This window comes from Lepisosteus platostomus, chromosome 7, assembly GCF_059453375.1.
Source record: "Lepisosteus platostomus isolate fLepPlt1 chromosome 7, fLepPlt1.hap1, whole genome shotgun sequence".
In the NCBI taxonomy this organism is placed as follows: Eukaryota; Metazoa; Chordata; class Actinopteri; order Semionotiformes; family Lepisosteidae; genus Lepisosteus; species Lepisosteus platostomus.
Window position 1 is genome coordinate 11,770,228 of NC_142617.1, and position 18,444 is coordinate 11,788,671.

An 18,444-nucleotide genomic window follows, 5' to 3' on the forward strand; every position below is an offset into this window, starting at 1 on the left:
ATTGTGAAGTGGAACGAAATCTATTGGATTTTTGAAACTTTTTTAACTAATAAAAAAATGAAAAGTGGGGCGTGCAAAATTATTCGGCCCCCTTGCGTTAATACTTTGTAGAGCCACCTTTTGCTGCGATTACAGCTGCAAGTCGCTTGGGGTATGTCTCTATCAGTTTTGCACATCGAGAGACTGAAATTCTGGCCCATTCTTCCTTGCAAAACAGCTCGAGCTCAGTGAGGTTGGATGGAGAGCGTTTGTGAACAGCAGTTTTCAGCTCTTTCCACAGATTCTCGATTGGATTCAGGTCTGGACTTTGACTTGGCCATTCAAACACCTGGATACGTTTATTTGTGAACCATTCCTTTGTAGATTTTGCTGTATGTTTGGGATCATTGTCTTGTTGGAAGATAAATCTCCGTCCCAGTTTCAGGTCTTTTGCAGACTCCAACAGGTTTTCATCCAGAATGGTCCTGTATTTGGCTGCATCCATCTTCCCCTCAATTTTAACCATCTTCCCTGTCCCTGCTGAAGAAAAGCAGGCCCAAACCATGATGCTGCCACCACCATGTTTGACAGTGGGGATGGTGTGTTGAGGGTGATGAGCTGTGTTGCTTTTACGCCAAACATATCGTTTTGCATTGTGGCCAAAAAGTTCAATTTTGGTTTCATCTGACCAGAGAACCTTCTTCCACATGTTTGGGGTGTCTCCCAGGTGGCTTGTGGCAAACTTTAGACGAGACTTTTTATGGATATCTTTGAGAAATGGCTTTCTTCTTGCCACTCTTCCATAAAGGCCAGATTTGTGCAATGTAAGACTGATTGTTGTCCTATGGACAGACTCTCCCACCTCAGCTGTAGTTCTCTGCAGTTCATCCAGAGTGATCATGGGCCTCTTGGCTGCATCTCTGATCAGTCTTCTCCTTGTCTGAGCTGAAAGTTTAGAGGACGCCCAGGTCTTGGTAGATTTGCAGTGGTCTGATACTCCTTCCATTTCAAGATGATCGCTTGCACAGTGCTCCTTGGGATGTTTGAAGCTTGAGAAATCTTTTTGTATCCAAATCCGGCTTTAAACTTCTCCACAACAGTATTACGGACCTGCCTGGTGTGTTCCTTGGTCTTCATGATGCTCCCTGCGCTTTCAACAGAACCTTGAGACTATCACAGAGCAGGTGCATTTATACAGAGACTTGATTACACACAGGTGGATTCTATTTATCACCATCAGTCATTTAGGACAACATTGGATCATTCAGAGATCCTCGCTGAACTTCTGGAGTGAGTTTGCTGCACTGAAAGTAAAGGGGCCGAATAATTTTGCACGCCCCACTTTTCATTTTTTTATTAGTTAAAAAAGTTTCAAAAATCCAATAGATTTCGTTCCACTTCACAATTGTGTCCCACTTGTTGGTGATTCTTCCCATAAAATAAAAAATTTATATCTTTATGTTTGAAGCCTGAAATGTGGCAAAAGGTTGAAAAGTTCAAGGGGGCCGAATACTTTCGCAAGGCACTGTACTTTGGTGGGTCTGCAGATATCTGCAAAGGCCAATAGTCCCATTCACAGATAACACTAAACAGTACCCTTCTATAGTTCACAGAGCCAGCTAAGAATTAGGATAAAACATAATCTCAGGATCTAAACAAGAAAATTGCTTTCTCTTCAGAAACACCACATACAGTAGAAGAGCTCTACAGAGTGATACTACATCTCTGTTTTGAATTGTTAAAAACAATGAGCCATGTGGAAGCACAGCAGATTAATCTGTTAACTTTGCAACCCTTTTTCCTCTGCTTTAAAACTCATTCAATTCTCATGTGAAACGAGCATCACATTAGCCTGCACACATCATTTCCCGTAATTCTCTTACACCAAGTCACACAGTAGCTTCAGACAGCCCTGGTATTAGATGGTCCTTAAAAGCACGTCATACAGGAAGAGCAGAAAAGAACTTAAGCGCTTCAGCCTACAGCAAAGGCTTTGGGGAGATTTGTTCCAGCTTCATAAATCTTGAATGTGAAAGACAAAGTAAATCCTAACACTTTACTTTAGGCTCACCACAGATATGAGTATCACTGGGAAGAACCAGCAATTCAAAGGAATTAGTTTTGGAACTGAATACAGGATCTTCTTCATGAAGATTGTAGGGATGCACAGAGCAGAATGTCCAACCATGGATTTTGATTCACTGACAAGATAAGACTCCTGAATCAATCACAACTATTATCTTATCTTAGTACTTCAGTTCCTATTCCTTTGTCTGCCGGAAACACCACACTAGTACATAAATATGTAATGTTTGTAGATTTAAATTTCATCTATAATTTTAATTCTTTTATTCATTGAAAATAGGACACCATAAAGCAGTGGCCACTGATTATAAAGCTATTAAATCAACATGTTTTGTTATGTGTCTGATGTTTTGTTGTTCTTGAAATATGCACTGTTTCAACTCCTGAGAAATTATCTAAACTAAGCCACCAAAACCCCCAAGTCCCCTTTTCCCCACAGCACACATGGCACAAATATCAAAGACTAACAGTACTTACGTAATGCCCTGGTGATTATCAAGCTCATAATGCCTCTGTACTGGAACTAATTCAGGATCATGATCCTCATCTGAAATTTCTTCGGAACACTGGCCTGTTTCCTCAATAAGAGGAGCCATTACCTCCATATCTGTTAACACAAAACACCGGCAACATGTAACTCCTGAAGTGGGTCGTGACCTGCTTTCTTCTGAATTCAGAGATAATTAGATCTAAATGTTACCGGTTTTTCAAAGAGTCTGCATAAGACATTTTTAATTAAATAATCTACTCACGGTAAAGAACTACACAATTGCGTAACTTAATTAGGTGTTATTTATCTGTCAAGCAAAATTAGTTTGCAAGTAGTGAATGGGTTTTTCTTATTAAGGGGGCCCATTTTAGCTTATGTGCTTCTTTTAAAATGAAACTATTAAAGTATGTAATTTGTTAGAATAAAGTTGGGCAGAATACATATTCACAAAAGTCTAAAACAAGAGGTCAGCTAACAGCCCTTTTTCCAATTGCCCCTTAAGTTCTTATTTAAAATGACAGCATTGCATTATTTCAAGACTCATAACATACATAGTAAACCCCTTAAGCTGAAAGGGCTATCACAATGTTTAGTAGCACGCAGTCACCACAGGAAGTTAGAAATTAGCCTTCTGCCATGTAACAGTTATGAGACACCAAAAAACAACAACAATAATAATAATCCCTTTTCAGAAACGTCTGGTGTTACGACACTCAGACATGATCAAAGTTCATATGAAGCCCATATACTTGCCACTAGATCTCCTCTAGTGACACATTCAGCTATGCTATTCTAGTATTTAGCTCTGTATGCTGTTGCAACAAGATAACACAAATCATGACACACTTACATACAGATATACGACACATAGAGCATCAGAAATTCTTACCCCTTCCCGATTCATATTTGTAATGATCATAGCACACACTGATCAAACCTGAACTTTCTCTGCAACACCATTCACCATCACAGCACCATATCAAATAAAGGCTCTTTCCCTCCAGGTATTTAATCACACAGCTCAAAATCAAAGCATGAACATATGGGTTTCTAAATACATTTGTAGCAAGCTACAGTATATCTGCCAAGTGAGCAACATACTGTAGATGAAATGGTCTCTTGTAACCTTTCTTATGATTATGTCTGCCTTGTACAAAAGTATTCCGTTTGAGCATTCAAGTTTTAATTAAAACATTCACTTTAAAAAGATGTGCACAGGTGGTGAATACATTTACAAGGCACTGTATATTATCATAGGTATAAACTCTACGGAATATTTTGTAATCAGAAGTACAGTATCTGAAACTAACTTAATAAATGCAACAGCTGTGCAGATACGATTACATACACATTTGTTTTTTTCCTTTGTGCAGAAACGTAATTCAATGGCGATCTTCTACTGAACTTTAAGATAACAGTTAATCCTGAAAGATCTTTATTTTGTAGTACAGTACAAATAGAATACCAAATGGTACATTGTTATACCTGACGAGATAGACTAGTGTTTACACTTCACAGTAGCTGCAACTGTTTAGTTTACTTTGAGTTATTGTGATCAAATTTCTGAAGAATATGATCCCTGCGACTTGAAGATTACTATATGAAAACCTTGGTTTCATCTTAAACTACATTGTATTAATAAAAGTTGTTATAATAGTAGAAAACTGTAGATGTTCATTATTTACATCGACTGTAACTCCTGATCGTATCTAAAATGTGCAGAACTTTTGCACAGCTATGCATATTTAAATCTGTCACTCACACATCATGCTTAGGAACAGCTTTTAATAAGATACTTCTTAAGGGGATGTTAAAATGTACATTTTGTGAATATTGCAGTTACGAGTCAACATGCAAAGGAATTTTTTTGCAACTACAGTATAATGTGTCAACAGAGAGATACAAAGATAAATTCGTGCGCACGGTTGATTTTTATCGGCCCAAGAAACTGGATTCAGTTTCCTTTAATACGAATTCCAGCCCCCCAGAAAACGTCATCATTTACGATTACCTATCTGTTCCCTTGCTTCCATCTTCCGCTGGACATCTGTACCGTTTCCAATGTAGTCCTACGTTGTTTTACAACGCCAGTAGGCGTGATGGATGAGGTCCTTACCGAACTGAAGACAAACAGGAAAACATTAAAAAAACACTCGGCCTGATGCTGTCATGTAGGGAAAATCCGTATAGAAAAATGGTAGAGGGTATCCTGAGTGTAATAAGTAAAGGCAGTGTAAACTGTTCATTATAAGCTCAGGAAAAAATCAGTGCTTCCGTATTTACACCAAAAATTAACGGGCTATAGATATTCGAAGAGCAATCTTTGCATGCTGAATGCATTTGGCATGACCTAGAAAAAAGCAGGGTGTATATATATATATTCAAAATAAACGTCTTTGTAGACAAAAGTATCTGTAAGGTGGAGCACAAGTCTGTTAAAACATCGTACGTCTACGTCTATATCAGGAAAGAACTAATGGGTTTTAATATTTGAAAGTGAAGAGTCCTACCAAAGTGGTGTTCTTCTGATGTGATTCAAATCAATGCATTGGTTTAAACTTCAAAATGCTCCGATTTGTGGCGAATGAATCCTCCGAAAAGCCTACTCTAACTCCGTTATGTACAATTAAAGTTCTCTACGAATAGATGGCTATTATTTAACATGGAAAGTTCCATTTGATTACTGCTCGCCGTTCGTGGATATAATTTGCCAGGTTGTAATTTTGTGGATTAAAAGGCAAGGACAATGATGTTTTTCTGAGCCGACTTAAAATATTTAAAAGACACGCCTACTCAATTCAACCGGGAGACGTATTTCTTAAAGGAAACACGTGCTCTAAAATGTAAAACTGTTTCAGGCCCATGTGCTTGCATTGATAATATAAAACCAAATTGTCAAAGTAAAGACTTTGAAACACCATGTTGTAACATTGTATTTTCTATTGTAATAAATATGTACCGCTTTTAATATAATGGACATAAACTATTTACGATAAATGTTTCAAAACAACTAAACCATTGAATAAATAAACAACATATACATTTTTTACGAAGTCATAGTTCAGATGACATTCTCCTGTTACTCATAGTGAGCATTTTACAGTACAATTATGTATTAGCCTCTTTAAATTTTGTGGGAGTGTGGGTGTGATTCTGAAACTGCCAAATAAATTGACGGTCATTTATATTGAAATTAATGACTAATGCCTAATATTATTGTAAATTAATGAAGTTTGGTGAAACTATTTTTCAATCAAATTCAGATTTTTTTTCTTATGGTTGGACCATGGTTTCGTATTGCTTGTGGTCAAATAAGGTTTTAATGATTTTCCCACCTAAAGTAAAGTAATGCTACAGTACATGTAGATGCTAATAAATGATACATTTGTGTTGAATCATTTATTAATGATGCAAAATTATTATTACTTTGGATGCAAAATACTTTATATTCAAATTTTTCAAATACCTTCAAACTTGACCAACATGAGCAGCATTCTCTGTTGCTATCTTTATATTGTAACGCTTACAGCCGACAGGCACTGTGTAAGAGCCGGCGTACCAGAGCAGGTGATGTCACCGCCCTTCCCCGTGATAGCAGGACTACAGCTACTGGGCTGTGGAGAGATCTCTCTTTGGCTCACCGGGCTGGGTCCCTGCTAAGTGACGTGGGAGTCCCGGGTTCGAGCCCCTGACGGTGCGGGGCCGACCTAATGCGGCAAGGATGCCTGCCAGAGCCCCCGTTGCGTTACATTGGTGTCAGCAGCGGGGTGGGATAGCTCTTCGCCGGGGATGGCGATTTAAGCGGGGGAGAGTGTAATGCTTACGGCCGACAGGCACTGTGTAAGAGCTGGCGTACCAGAGCAGGTGATGTCACCGCCCTTCCCTGTGATAGCAGGACTACAGCTACTGGGCTGTGGAGAGATCTCACAGGGCAGGGTTGCTGCAGAGAGACGTGGGAGTCCCAGGTTCGAGCCTCAGTCGGGATGGGGTCTACCTAATGCGGCAAGGGCACCCGCCTGAGCCCCCGTTGCGTTACAATATATCCCTTGGGCATTGAATGCAAAACATGACTGTTTAACCTCTCCACTATTACTATTTTTACAAGATGTTGATGTAAAATGTTTCAGTTGTACTTAACACAATACCCTCTACTTTAATGTGTTGTTGTTATTTAAATTACAAAAAATGATTGAAAACAGGCAAGACAAAACATCAAAAACATCACAGCTTGTAAATACATAATGTAAGGGAGACAGCATGCAGTATATTCAATTTTCTGTGTTTAAAGTTTGTCCATTTCTAGGAAATCACTTATTGTAGGTCTCAAAATGTTAAAACAAATGTTAGATGACTTTTGCACAGTGTTTTCCTCTCTTTTGTAGACTTGCCCTGTCACTGAAAGCCATTGTTTCTTACGTTGTTTCTTTACAGTTTTAAAATCAATTTCTTTTACAACACATTATACACCTTGCTACAAATTCACATTGTAAACCTGTAAGAACATCATACAAAATCAATCTATCAGAAAAAAAAACACAGGTAAAATATATTCCATGTTCTAGGGTTGCACAGAACAGTGTATGACATATTTGATTATTGAAACAATACCCGAGTTTTAAAGTAAGTGTACTTTACATTTACATTTAGTGTAATGTAAGTATTGTTTACTTTACATTGTTAGATAACAGTTAACAATTCTGCAGGCATTGCTTAAGTTGGTTAACTGACATTTTTAAAGTTCCGCATATGGATAGAAACTTTTTGCAGATTAATTCATGCTTTGCAAATTAAAAAAAAAAAACACAAGCTAAGCTAAGCTTGGTTATCGTAAATAGATCTGAAAGATTCTGAAGTCAGTACAAATGACACTCCGCAGACTCATGCATGCATATTATTAGGATAGGGATATTGTGAGGAGAAAAGAGTTCAGTCGAATATGATTCTGAACTAGTTCAAGCAGAATTAATTCTTAAAAGATAACTCTACCCGCTCAAATCAAATGTATTTAGACTCAAAAGGTATTAATTCACAATTATGTTCCACTGTACTTCAAAGTAATGTACTGCAGTAAATTTTTATAAATATTAACCACAGTAAATTGCCACAATACTGAGCTTTTAATTTTATAATAATACATTAGTTATCTTACCATTTCATTTTCTGTTTCAGCATTTTAAAGCAGTATATTGAGTTATTCTTGCCTTTGCCTTACTTAGCTTTTATTCCACTTTAATATTTTATTCCTGATCCGCAAAACAGCCAAAGTACAAACCTTTTCTTGCATGCCTGAGATGTAATTGATTTTAAATGTATTTACATTTTTAAGTAAATTTATTTTAAGGATTCCTGAAAATGTATTAATAAGACACAGGTAGTTCTCACTTGAAAGTCTCTGGTGGATCAGAAAGAGAAGAAAAGAGTACAGTGTAACGAACAGTTATTTCCGGACCATATGCGGACGACACAATCCGAAGAAGTGGGGAAACACTAGGAAAACGTCATGCAGGGATATGGGGCTGAAAACAGGGGGGGCGTGTCCAAAGTGCGCTGGTGCACGGGGGAGGTGTGGCCGAGGCAAACAATCCAAAAGTAATCCATTGAGGGTATCCAAAAACACAAGAGAAATTCCATAGCCAGGTGATCCATCCAAACGCGGAATTAAAAACACGAACCGGGTCGGAACCGGCGGACTAGGAACGGGAACAGAGGTTAAAACCTTAACGGGACCAGGCGCTTCCAGGTCCCGGACTCGCATGGTGCGGAAACCAGATGCAGAGCCTGGATGAGCGTCAGCGCCTGGCTTTTAAGGTGGGCTGGGAAAAGGGGTCAGGTGCACAGAATGAAGTCTAAAGTGAAAGGGCGGGAGCACCCTTAAGGAGGAGGGACTATAATCGTGACATACATCTTATTTTATTGAAGGAATACTCCCAACAAAATAAGAATTATGAACTCAATTCAAAAACAAAAAATATATATTTAAATAGGTGAAAAATGATGGAATAGGTATAGCAAAATCAGAATTTATTTTTTAACACTAGAGGACCTTGCATTGCTGGACAGTAAATAGTTTGAGTCTGAAACAGGGGTCTCCACTGCTTATCCTTATGAACCCCAATCAAGCTTATATATAAGCTTAAATTCTGTAGGTTATATAGTATATAGGTTACAAATAATTCACCAGTGTCTACAGACTTGAAACAATTTTGTGATTAGATTAATATATCATTTGTTAAATTATGTTAAACGTATGGCCAGCAGTCATATCACCCTGCAACTCACAACTGGCAGCCCACTAAGCAGGTGTGAGCTTGGTCAGTACCTGGATTAGAGACCTCCTGGAAAAACTATGGTTGCTGCTGGAAGAGGTGTTAGTGAGGCCAGCAGGGGACACTCACCTGTCTATACTGTCAAAAGGCGCTGTCCTTCAGATGAGATGTAAAACGGAGGTCCTGACTCTGTAAATTAATCCTGACTTTGATTCATTAAAAATTCCAGGGTGTTTCTTGAAAAAGAGTAGGGGGTGTAACCCCAGTGTCCTTGCCAAATTTCCCATTGGCCCTTACCAATCATGGGCTTCTGATAATTCCCATCTATGAATTTGCTTCATTACTCCTCCCTACTAACAGCTGATGTGTGGTGAGCGTTCTGGCGCACTATGGCTGCTGTCGCATCATCCAGGTGGATGCTGCACATTGGTAGTGGTGGAGGGGAGTCCCCATTACCTGTAAAACGCTTTGAATGGAGTATCCAGAAAAGCGCTATATAAGTGTTAGCAATTATTTTTATTTAAATACCATTTGGGACCAAACTCTGAAACACAAGGACCACCTGAGTTCTTTTAGTTGAACACAAGTACATGTTTGAGTTGAGTTGAGTACATGTTTAATTCACTAATATTACACAGGGCTTCCCCAAGCCTAGAAGCAGGTGATTATACTAGTAAACAGATTAGGGGTCTCTTGGATAAGAATTGGAAACCCCTTTCTTATGTGTTGAATCTTTTTCATGAGGTTGTTCTGCTCTCCACTTAAATACAGAGTGTAAGATGTTTGGGCCCCTTTACATCAACAAATACTTTCTAATAACAGACACCTTTATTGTCTAGGCCTTGCAAAAGTTCAGAAATCACACTTTTGAATTTATAGATGAAGTATATTTCAAGACATACTTCAAATATCACCTGAAGAGACACTTGATCACTCATTTATAAGGGCCATTCAAAACTGCAATATGAGAAGTTCCTGTGGCAAAAGAGGATTTATAACCAAAAGAAGAAAACAGAATATAATGAACATGGAAGCAAATACTTGAAATATTATATGTGAAACACCGTTGTGTTGTATTTTAATCTGCATTTGAATTACTAATCTGGCCATTGATTATTTTGGATAAATGAATCATGCCAGTTTTCATTGCTGGGAAATGCAACTGCACTGATGTTTTTTACAATGTGCTCTTTGCACAGTAAGTTATCTTTGCTACTTAATGCACAATTCTCATCACAACAAATGCACTGAGGAAAACTAATAATTTACTCTGTGACACATCAGAATTCCACAAATGTCTGTACATTTTTCCTTTCTCAAGAGGTAAAAAAAATGGAATACAAATTGATTAAAAAGTTATCATAATTGCAGGTGGAATCAGCATATTATCATGAGCTAACCAGCCTCTCCCCTGAGATCAAACTGTCAGCACATACCAGTAAGTAGCACTGGGTGCATTCTCCTTGGGTACCATTCTGTGCAAGGAAAATGTCATTTTTGTATCCCACACACACACAAATAATAATAGAAAAAATGGAATGTTCACTGGCTCAATTTGATTGATTTAGCTGAGAAAAAAATTATTTAGGAACAATAGATTTTAAATTAATGGTCCCAACAAGGAATACTGCTGAATTTAAATGCATTCCATGCTTTGCATATAAAGTAACTGTATTTAAAATACTGTTTGTAAAACTGAGTAAAACAGTTTGTAAATAGTAATTCTTTACTAACAGATTTTATAAATGTGATTCATTTTCTTTGTATTATGCTGGAATAGTCATTTCCATTTTATTTCTTTTGCATGTGCATGTGCTTCTTGGCAGCCTATTCTCATAGGAAAATTGACCATTGTTTGGAGGAGACCTGTGGCAGAATACAGTGACAGGTGGTTGAATACCGCCTAGGGACAAATGCTCAGATGTATTTTTGCAAAGCAATCAACAATATTGTCAAATATGAAATGACTTATAATGTATAATGATAAACAATAAAACAATATTTTTGCATTGATAGCAACTTGGCCACAATGTGTTTTATAATACTGAACTGACTGAGTATTATTGTTCATTGGAGCGGGTGGCATGGTAGCACAGTGATTAGAAAATTCAGACCTGGGTTGCTACCTACCTGGAGTCTGGATGTTCTCCTTGTGTTGATGTGGGTTTCCACCAGGTACTCCAGTTTCCTCCCAGAACTCAAAAACATTTTGATTCTGGAAAATTAGCACTGTGTAACTGTTTGTGTCTGTCTGCCTTGGTGATGTGACCAGAGTGTACCCCACCTGATAAAGCAGTTAGAAAATGGATGGATGTTCCTTTGGCTAACATTTTATTGAGATCAAATCCCTTGATGTCATAAAACACCCGTTTGTTCTCTGTCGGGTATGGAGTTGATTCTATCACCGAAATGAATTGATATATGGAGTTTTAAAACTCCTGAGCACTTCTTTCCACATCCTCTCTCTCCCACCACCCCTTGCAGTGGTTCCCTGGCTCATTACCTGCAAAGGGGGTGATGTTAGCATCTTCCATACAATCTGGTTACCATTTTCTTTAGCCAAGTGAGTTACAGTAAATAAACATTCGATACATTATCCAATGTCGTTGCATTGCATTCATTAGGACTTTGTACAAACTACTAAAATAGTCATTTAAAACAAACATGATTTTAATTATTGCAAGACCAGCAAAATATAAGACAATGTCTGACTCAAGGTTGCTATGTGCATTATTGAAGGTGTTCAACCAAAATTAGTTAATTAAGAGTCTGTTTAATTAGCCATTCAAAAAAGCCATTTTAATTAATGTAACAACAACAAAAGATATCACCTGTTCCACTCCAATAGGAAAGACTAGTTGTTTAGTCTAGTTGCTATCAGCATAATTGAAAATGGCTGATTTGTGAAACCAGTGGCCTAAAGAATGAGTCTGCTTCAACAATTAGTAGATTGATCCAAAGAAAGTAGCAAAAAATGGCTATTTGAGGGACAGGCCATATTTTGAAAAGCACCTTATTGGCCAGAACCTTCAAATCCACACCATCTATCTGCACACACATTTTCAAACTGTAGTAACCACAACATTCTGAGAAATTCCCAGACGAAATACCACACATATCAGCACAATACCTGCAATACCTGTATCTTGCCATCTCCATGAAAATGAGCTCCGTACCTGGAAGTCAGTTAAGGGCACAATGCTAGCAGCTGACTGACAAAACTATTGTCTTCTGTGGGTCAGAGAACATTTACAGATACTCACAGAACCCCTAAGATGTCGGCCAACAGAGTGGTAAATTGTTCTGCTAAATGATGATTGCCACGTTTTTCCCCTTACAGACCTAAGAAAAGATGTTCACCACAATATTGGCACACATGAGGCAAACAGTTATTTACGAGAAAGCATCATACTAGGGGGAAGGAGTGTCCTTTAGCACACTTTTAATTCAGGACGAGGGAAGATGTACTACACAGTGATATATTGACAAAGTCCTTGAACAAACTGTTTTTCCATTCCTGCATGCCAAACTGGAAGTGGTGATGCACATACTAACTGTAAACTCAAAATGCTGTAATTAAAAAACAATTCAATTAAAAACAAAAACTTGTTCTGTATACACAATAAGCAATGGAATGTACTGATTTTGCTGTCTATTTAAATAGAACCCAATGGACCACTTCTTTCAGAGACCCACATTTTTCAATCATTTTAAAATACAACAGTGAGTGAAACAGCGGTCTATTAAATATCTATTGATGTGGAAGTTGAACAGAGTGCCAGAACATCCCAGAGCAGTCTATCCAGAAGCTGATCAGGATAGAACTGTAAGGATGAACATGGAGGTCATCGTCGATACTAACTCTGTTATCATGGTTCTACAGGCTGTATTTTTGTTCACATGCTCTGGGATTTTTTTGTGAATGTCCATCCATTTATCTTCTAACTGCAGTATCCAATACAGGGTCGCAAGGGAGCCAGAGCCTACCCCAGCAAGCAAGGTGCGCTAGGCAGGATAACTCTGGACGGGACCCAAGTCACAGACAGACACACAAACACAACAGGCCCAATTTCCCAGAAGCCAATTTACCTACCAGCATGCCTTTGGACTGTGGGAGTTAACTGGAGCACTTGGAGGAAACCCACATGAGCATGGGAAGAACATACAAACTCCACTTTTGTGGTATCTATGTTTAAAATATTTGATTAAACCCGCTAGACCAGGACATTGCATTTCTTTAGTGCTTCCCTGTAGATACACAGGGAGAAATCAAAAACTAAGACCCCATTTGCTGCTTTGATATCAAGCATCCTTAAAATATATAGTGAATCTTATCAATGTGGGGAAGGAAAAGAGAAGCTGAGCGTGTAATTATTACCATTACTTAATATAAGTTTTTGGGGGGTTTTGTTCAAATAATTGAAAAAAGACTTAATTGTGTAAAAGTAAACAACTCTATGAGTTCATTAAAATACTATTTGTGTGCACATTTACTCTGAAATAGAGATTTACTCTATAAATGCAACAAATAGCTGTTTATTCCAATTTTGTTTTAAAGCTGGATGCCAGTCAATGCAGAATTCTTTAGGAGATACTGTACTTTACATAGCTATGCAGTGTTAATTCTTAGTAGTGTAGTGGCAATTTTCAAAGCTTATTTTTAATTTTCTTTTCTTTTTCATAAAGAAAAATCTTAAAATGCTCTTGTGTTTAGATACAACATACAACGCTTAGTTGCTCATTTGAAAGGCTGCTTCCTCACTACACTTTTGTAGATGAAGCTTGAAACTAGTCCTGATAGAAGACCTTAATCTGCCTGTTGAACAAGACTGAACTGTCAATTTGACATGAGAAATAAGTGCCTGTTTCTCCCTTGACATCGTTTAACACCACTCCACTGCTGCAAAACCTCTGTGCAAAAAACAAACATGATATCAAATGGAGCAGAGGTGAAGTCAAAGCTGAGCTGCTGTATAGAGTAAAAATGACTACCAGTCCATCTTTTGTTTCTGAAAAAGGCTTGAGTCCTTATTAAACATCTCAATCTTAAACAAAAAGCCTTAGATCAAGGGTACAGGAAATATCAAAGACAAAATTTGACTTACTGTAGGAGACAGGCCATTCTTTTAGTTGAAACAACAAATAATTCAATAAATGAAGACACAGTGGAAGATTCCAGATTATTATATAGTATAACCCAAGAAAGAAACCACAGGAAGTTTACTCACTCTCTGTTAGTATAAAGTACAGATACGTGATTCAAACCACACTCCAAAATCCCAACCCGCACACCCTAACAAAAATCAAACACACCATCCTAAGAGGCCAGCTGACACATAGGGTTTGTACACTTTTCCAAACACAAGGGCATGACGTCACTGTAGCAAGCTTATTATACAGTGTGTGCATTGCTACAATAGCATGTTAAAACAGTGTCCATGCAATTCAGATTGAATCTCCCATAAATTAAATCGAGCCCTTTGAAGTTTTATTTTCTTTAAACTCCATGCACATGCACAACAATATTGTGACAGAGCAGCACACTCAACACACACCAAATTTGAATTATTTAAATTTTCATGGGGAAAAAAGATTTTCAAAAACATCTCTTAAATCATACTTCAAAGCAAATTAAACTGCAGTTGACTAGGCTAGGGATGTGTTTACCTTCAGAGGTTTTACTGCCCAAGAACAGTTTTCTTTGATAAAAATGTGCAAAGACATTATTTGATAAATTCAATGGATTATGCTATTTTCTTAGTTCCATATTTATTTAATTGAATGCATAAAGCAAGTAATTTAAAGCTAAAATAATTTAAAGGCAGAACAGAAGTTCTACTCTGTTTTGATTTTAACCCTATATCCTTATATTCCTTATATTCCCTATAGCCTCTGGAAAAAAATGTTGCCTTTGTTCTTGGGACAATGGACTTTACAAGAACACCAAAACCACAGCAGTTTCCCACAACAACAAACCCTCCTTTCAAGAAGTGTTAAGCTCACTTGTTATACAAGTTCCTAATAGTTAATATTGGGGGCCCTGTGTTTTTCATGACTTTCTAACCTGTATTTCAGTCTTCCATCCTCAAGATGCCAATATACCCTCCTCATTAAGCCACCAACTGAGCCGTCATTAACAATCATCCCACTGCATTACTTTAATCATCTCAATTAGTCATGCTTTTACTACAAATTACACGCATTAGAGCACTGATTAACTGAGGGCTGTACATGGCCACTGACATTTATTTAATCACGCATCCTTTAGTAATTTCATTCAACAGTATTTCAGAGAACGTGTCAATAAATTATTAGAATACTTTTGTTTTGAACATGTATAATTGGTCAACGATTTTAGAGGTTTGTTGAGCTTTGTATATTGTATTTAATTGTGAAATCAGATGATCAATACTGTAACATATGAGCTGTACAGTACATAAACAGTACACTACAAGGAAAATAGAAAATAATAATAGAAGAAGGTTTATCGTAAAGAGCCTTTAAGTGTCATAGTTTTGTGAAAGAAAAGATTGAATGCATTACAATTTCAGCTGGTTGACCCAGTCCATTTTCATGGATTGACACCGTTTTATGGAAATTGGACATATAAAGAAACCTTTCCAGCATCCATAGAATTAATGATCAATTATGAATTGATTGTTCCTGTTCTCTTTGAAAAAGTCACACATGTGCCCTTGTGTCTTCTGCTTTAGATTTCAGTGTTAATTCTGAAGCAGTCCACGTGGTTGAATTTGTCATTGACATTGATGATTCTGAAATTCAGTTCATTTTAACCTGTCAGTGTAGGGTCAAGTTTCTAGTCTCTGATTCCAGAGATGCAATATCTTTTTCTATCATGTTGACAAAATTATACTTTACTGTTAATGAGGTTTTACTTATACTATACATTGAACACTTTTAACATAACATCCATCCATTCATTTTCTAATCTATTCATCCAGTATAGTGTTGTGGAGGACCCAGAGCCTATCCCGACAAGCAACAGGTGCAAGGGAAGATACACCTGGACAGGACGCCAGTTCATCACAGGCAACTGTCACGGTCGTCATCCCTCCTCTAGAGGGCGCTCCGACCTTTTTGTCACCATTACGTGCACCTGTTTCCTATTTTCCTCCTCACTACTTCGGTGTCTCTGGGTTTCAGGGCTCGATATTCGAAGATGAACACCACAAGGCTTGCCTATTCCCCAGGCTCACGGGTAGCCCGAGGGCAGGTCTTATTCCCCGGCGTCCTGACCATCTGGGTCCGGAGCACGGAGCACCCAGCTCCATTATGATTTTACTTCCCTGTTCCTGATTCCTCGTCCCCGTTCCCCTGTCTGTTTGGATGGATCTCCCGGCAATGGACTTTGGACTGCTACCTGGTCTCCCCTTCTGGACAGTTTTGGACTTGTTCGCCTGCGCCACGCCCCCCGACCTCCAGAACACCATTGTCATGCCCCGCTGTCAGTCATCCCGTCCTGATCCTCTCGTGTTTCCCTGTTGCCCTTCTCCAGTTTCTTCCGGATTTTACTGTCTGCATAGGGTACTAAATACACACTACACGGGAGTCTGGACAGCAACAACAGACACAAACACGCACACATTCCTAGAAGCCAATTAACCTACCAGCATGTCTTTGGACTGTGGGAGGAAACTGGAGTTCCCACCAGAAACCCATGTGGCAACCATGCTGCCCAACACAACATCCTAAATTCAACCTAAATTCTACAATTTTATAACCATATAGTGCAGCATTCTGTTTGGCATTTTTCGAACATTTGTTAGGTAATTCATGTAGTGGTTATTGATTGTATACCAATTATATTGATCTCTTGGGGAATATTAGTTGACAAATGCCTGTGTCAAATTGCATGTAACACCATGTCAATGTTCCACATTCTAGCCTTGTGTTTTGTATAGCCATGTATTTTTTCTGAAGGTCTCTGTTTCACCACCATCAGACATTTTGTGCTTTTTTGTGATGTTAAATGACAGACTGTTGGGGCCTTTTAGATGTGGTAAAGATAAATTGAAGATTTTGCAACATGTGGATATTGTTACATTTGTTCACTGAGTAAAAACCTTTTTGTAGTCCTGCATCTCTCTATACATTTTTACTGTATATCTCTAAGCCGTCCTTAAAATACATCCATTAATTAAAGTTTTTTTTTCTTTTAAATTATTTACAGCTATTAATTATTGCGTGGATTAATTTAACTGGAGAGGCTACAGGGATGCCTGGAGGAAAGGAAATTGAAATATAAATTGCAAAACAAAGTTGTGCAAAACTGACAGCTAGTTCAGACATTTAGTCCAGAGACAAATAATGAAGCAATAGCATGATCCGGACCAAAATATTCTGCAATCAACACTAGAAGACCATTATAAGATCAATGTTCAAATAGTCATCAGAAATAATTGCTATGATATTGCAATGGTAATTGCACATGGTGTATGGGGAGTTGACATCAAAGTTCTTACAATGAATCACAAGATTCTTCCTGAAGTGTGTATTATTTTTCAATTGAAGGGGAACACACTCTGTTTATTATATTGCTAATTTGGGATGCATATCATATGTTATGTCATATGGTGTCATTCATGCATCTTTTCCCTTTTAATGTCAAACATATCCTTAACATAAATTGTCTGATGTAGCAGGGCACTGTATTAAACTCAAAACGTTTTTAAAACTCAATAAATTGGATCTATCATAGTTTTCAAAGCTGTTCCCGTACCATGTTAATGTATTAAATAAAAAGTTACTGAGACAGAAAGATATGAAGGGCAGTATATACAGCACAGATTTTCCTTGACAACTGGTGAAACATAATTTACAGTATAATAGGATGCAGAAACCGAGAATAAAGATTCAATTTTTAATGGATGCCTTAGTTTTCCTCTGAAGTTCCTCTCTTTGACAATGAGTTATTCTTCATACAATTATTTTTATGATATAATCAATAGTTACTCAAGTTTATTAAAATAAGTTCACTCTTCATACCCAGGCAGTAGTAGGTGTCCTTTGTAGTAACCTTCTTAGTGGTCACAGCCAAAACATTTTCTTTTATTTTCTTTACAAAATAGTCAACTTTTCACAATCATCATGGCAGACCAACATCTGCACCTGTTACTCATTCTCTACAAGGCTGTGTGCCTCTAAACAAAGACTAATTTCAGTGACAGGCTTGTATTAAATGAGAGTTCTGTATCAAATGCATTAACTTGTTTGCTAATTAGCCAGTCTGGTTTCTGCTTTGGTTGCAATCAATGCTCAGATTAACATTCTAGAAGTTCTGATGGGGTCCTTCTCACTATATTTACTATAACTCCAACTTTCTTTTGAGCAGAAAATAATCCGAAAATAAAGACGGTGAACATGAGGATTTAGTGTGCCGGTAACGTATTATGAAAGGTGCATGGCTATCCTGTGAGTTATGAAACAGATGCTTGTGTGTTCTAGGAATACATGTTTGTCAAATGATCAAGTATCATTATCTAGGCAGAAAGGAGGGGTGGAGGAGGGTGCAATTATGACACTTTTGAAGGGGTTAAGCATTTGACTTGTAGTCCATTTGACAATAACCTACTTTTACAAGACAGTATTCTATATACAGTACAA

The 18,444-nt window shown here is 37.7% G+C and overlaps 1 protein-coding gene across 5 annotated transcripts in view; it reads right to left on the minus strand.

The window, feature by feature from the left end:
- slc36a4 (solute carrier family 36 member 4) overlaps window positions 1-18,444 on the minus strand; it is a 200,561-nt gene that overhangs the window by 174,578 nt on the left and 7,539 nt on the right. For 2 of the 5 annotated variants that reach the window (XM_088639248.1, XM_088639247.1), the window contains exons 1-3: window positions 5,065-5,311; window positions 4,566-4,674; window positions 2,542-2,671 (exon numbers count right to left, since the gene is read on the minus strand). In XM_088639248.1, coding sequence (XP_088495374.1) covers window positions 2,542-2,671; window positions 4,566-4,587 — 152 coding nt within the window. In that variant the 5' untranslated portion in view covers window positions 4,588-4,674; window positions 5,065-5,311. Of the gene's footprint in view, window positions 1-2,541; window positions 2,672-4,565; window positions 4,675-5,064; window positions 5,312-18,444 lie in introns of those variants that run through there. The other 3 variants (XM_088639244.1, XM_088639245.1, XM_088639246.1) reach the window with 3 other exon arrangements.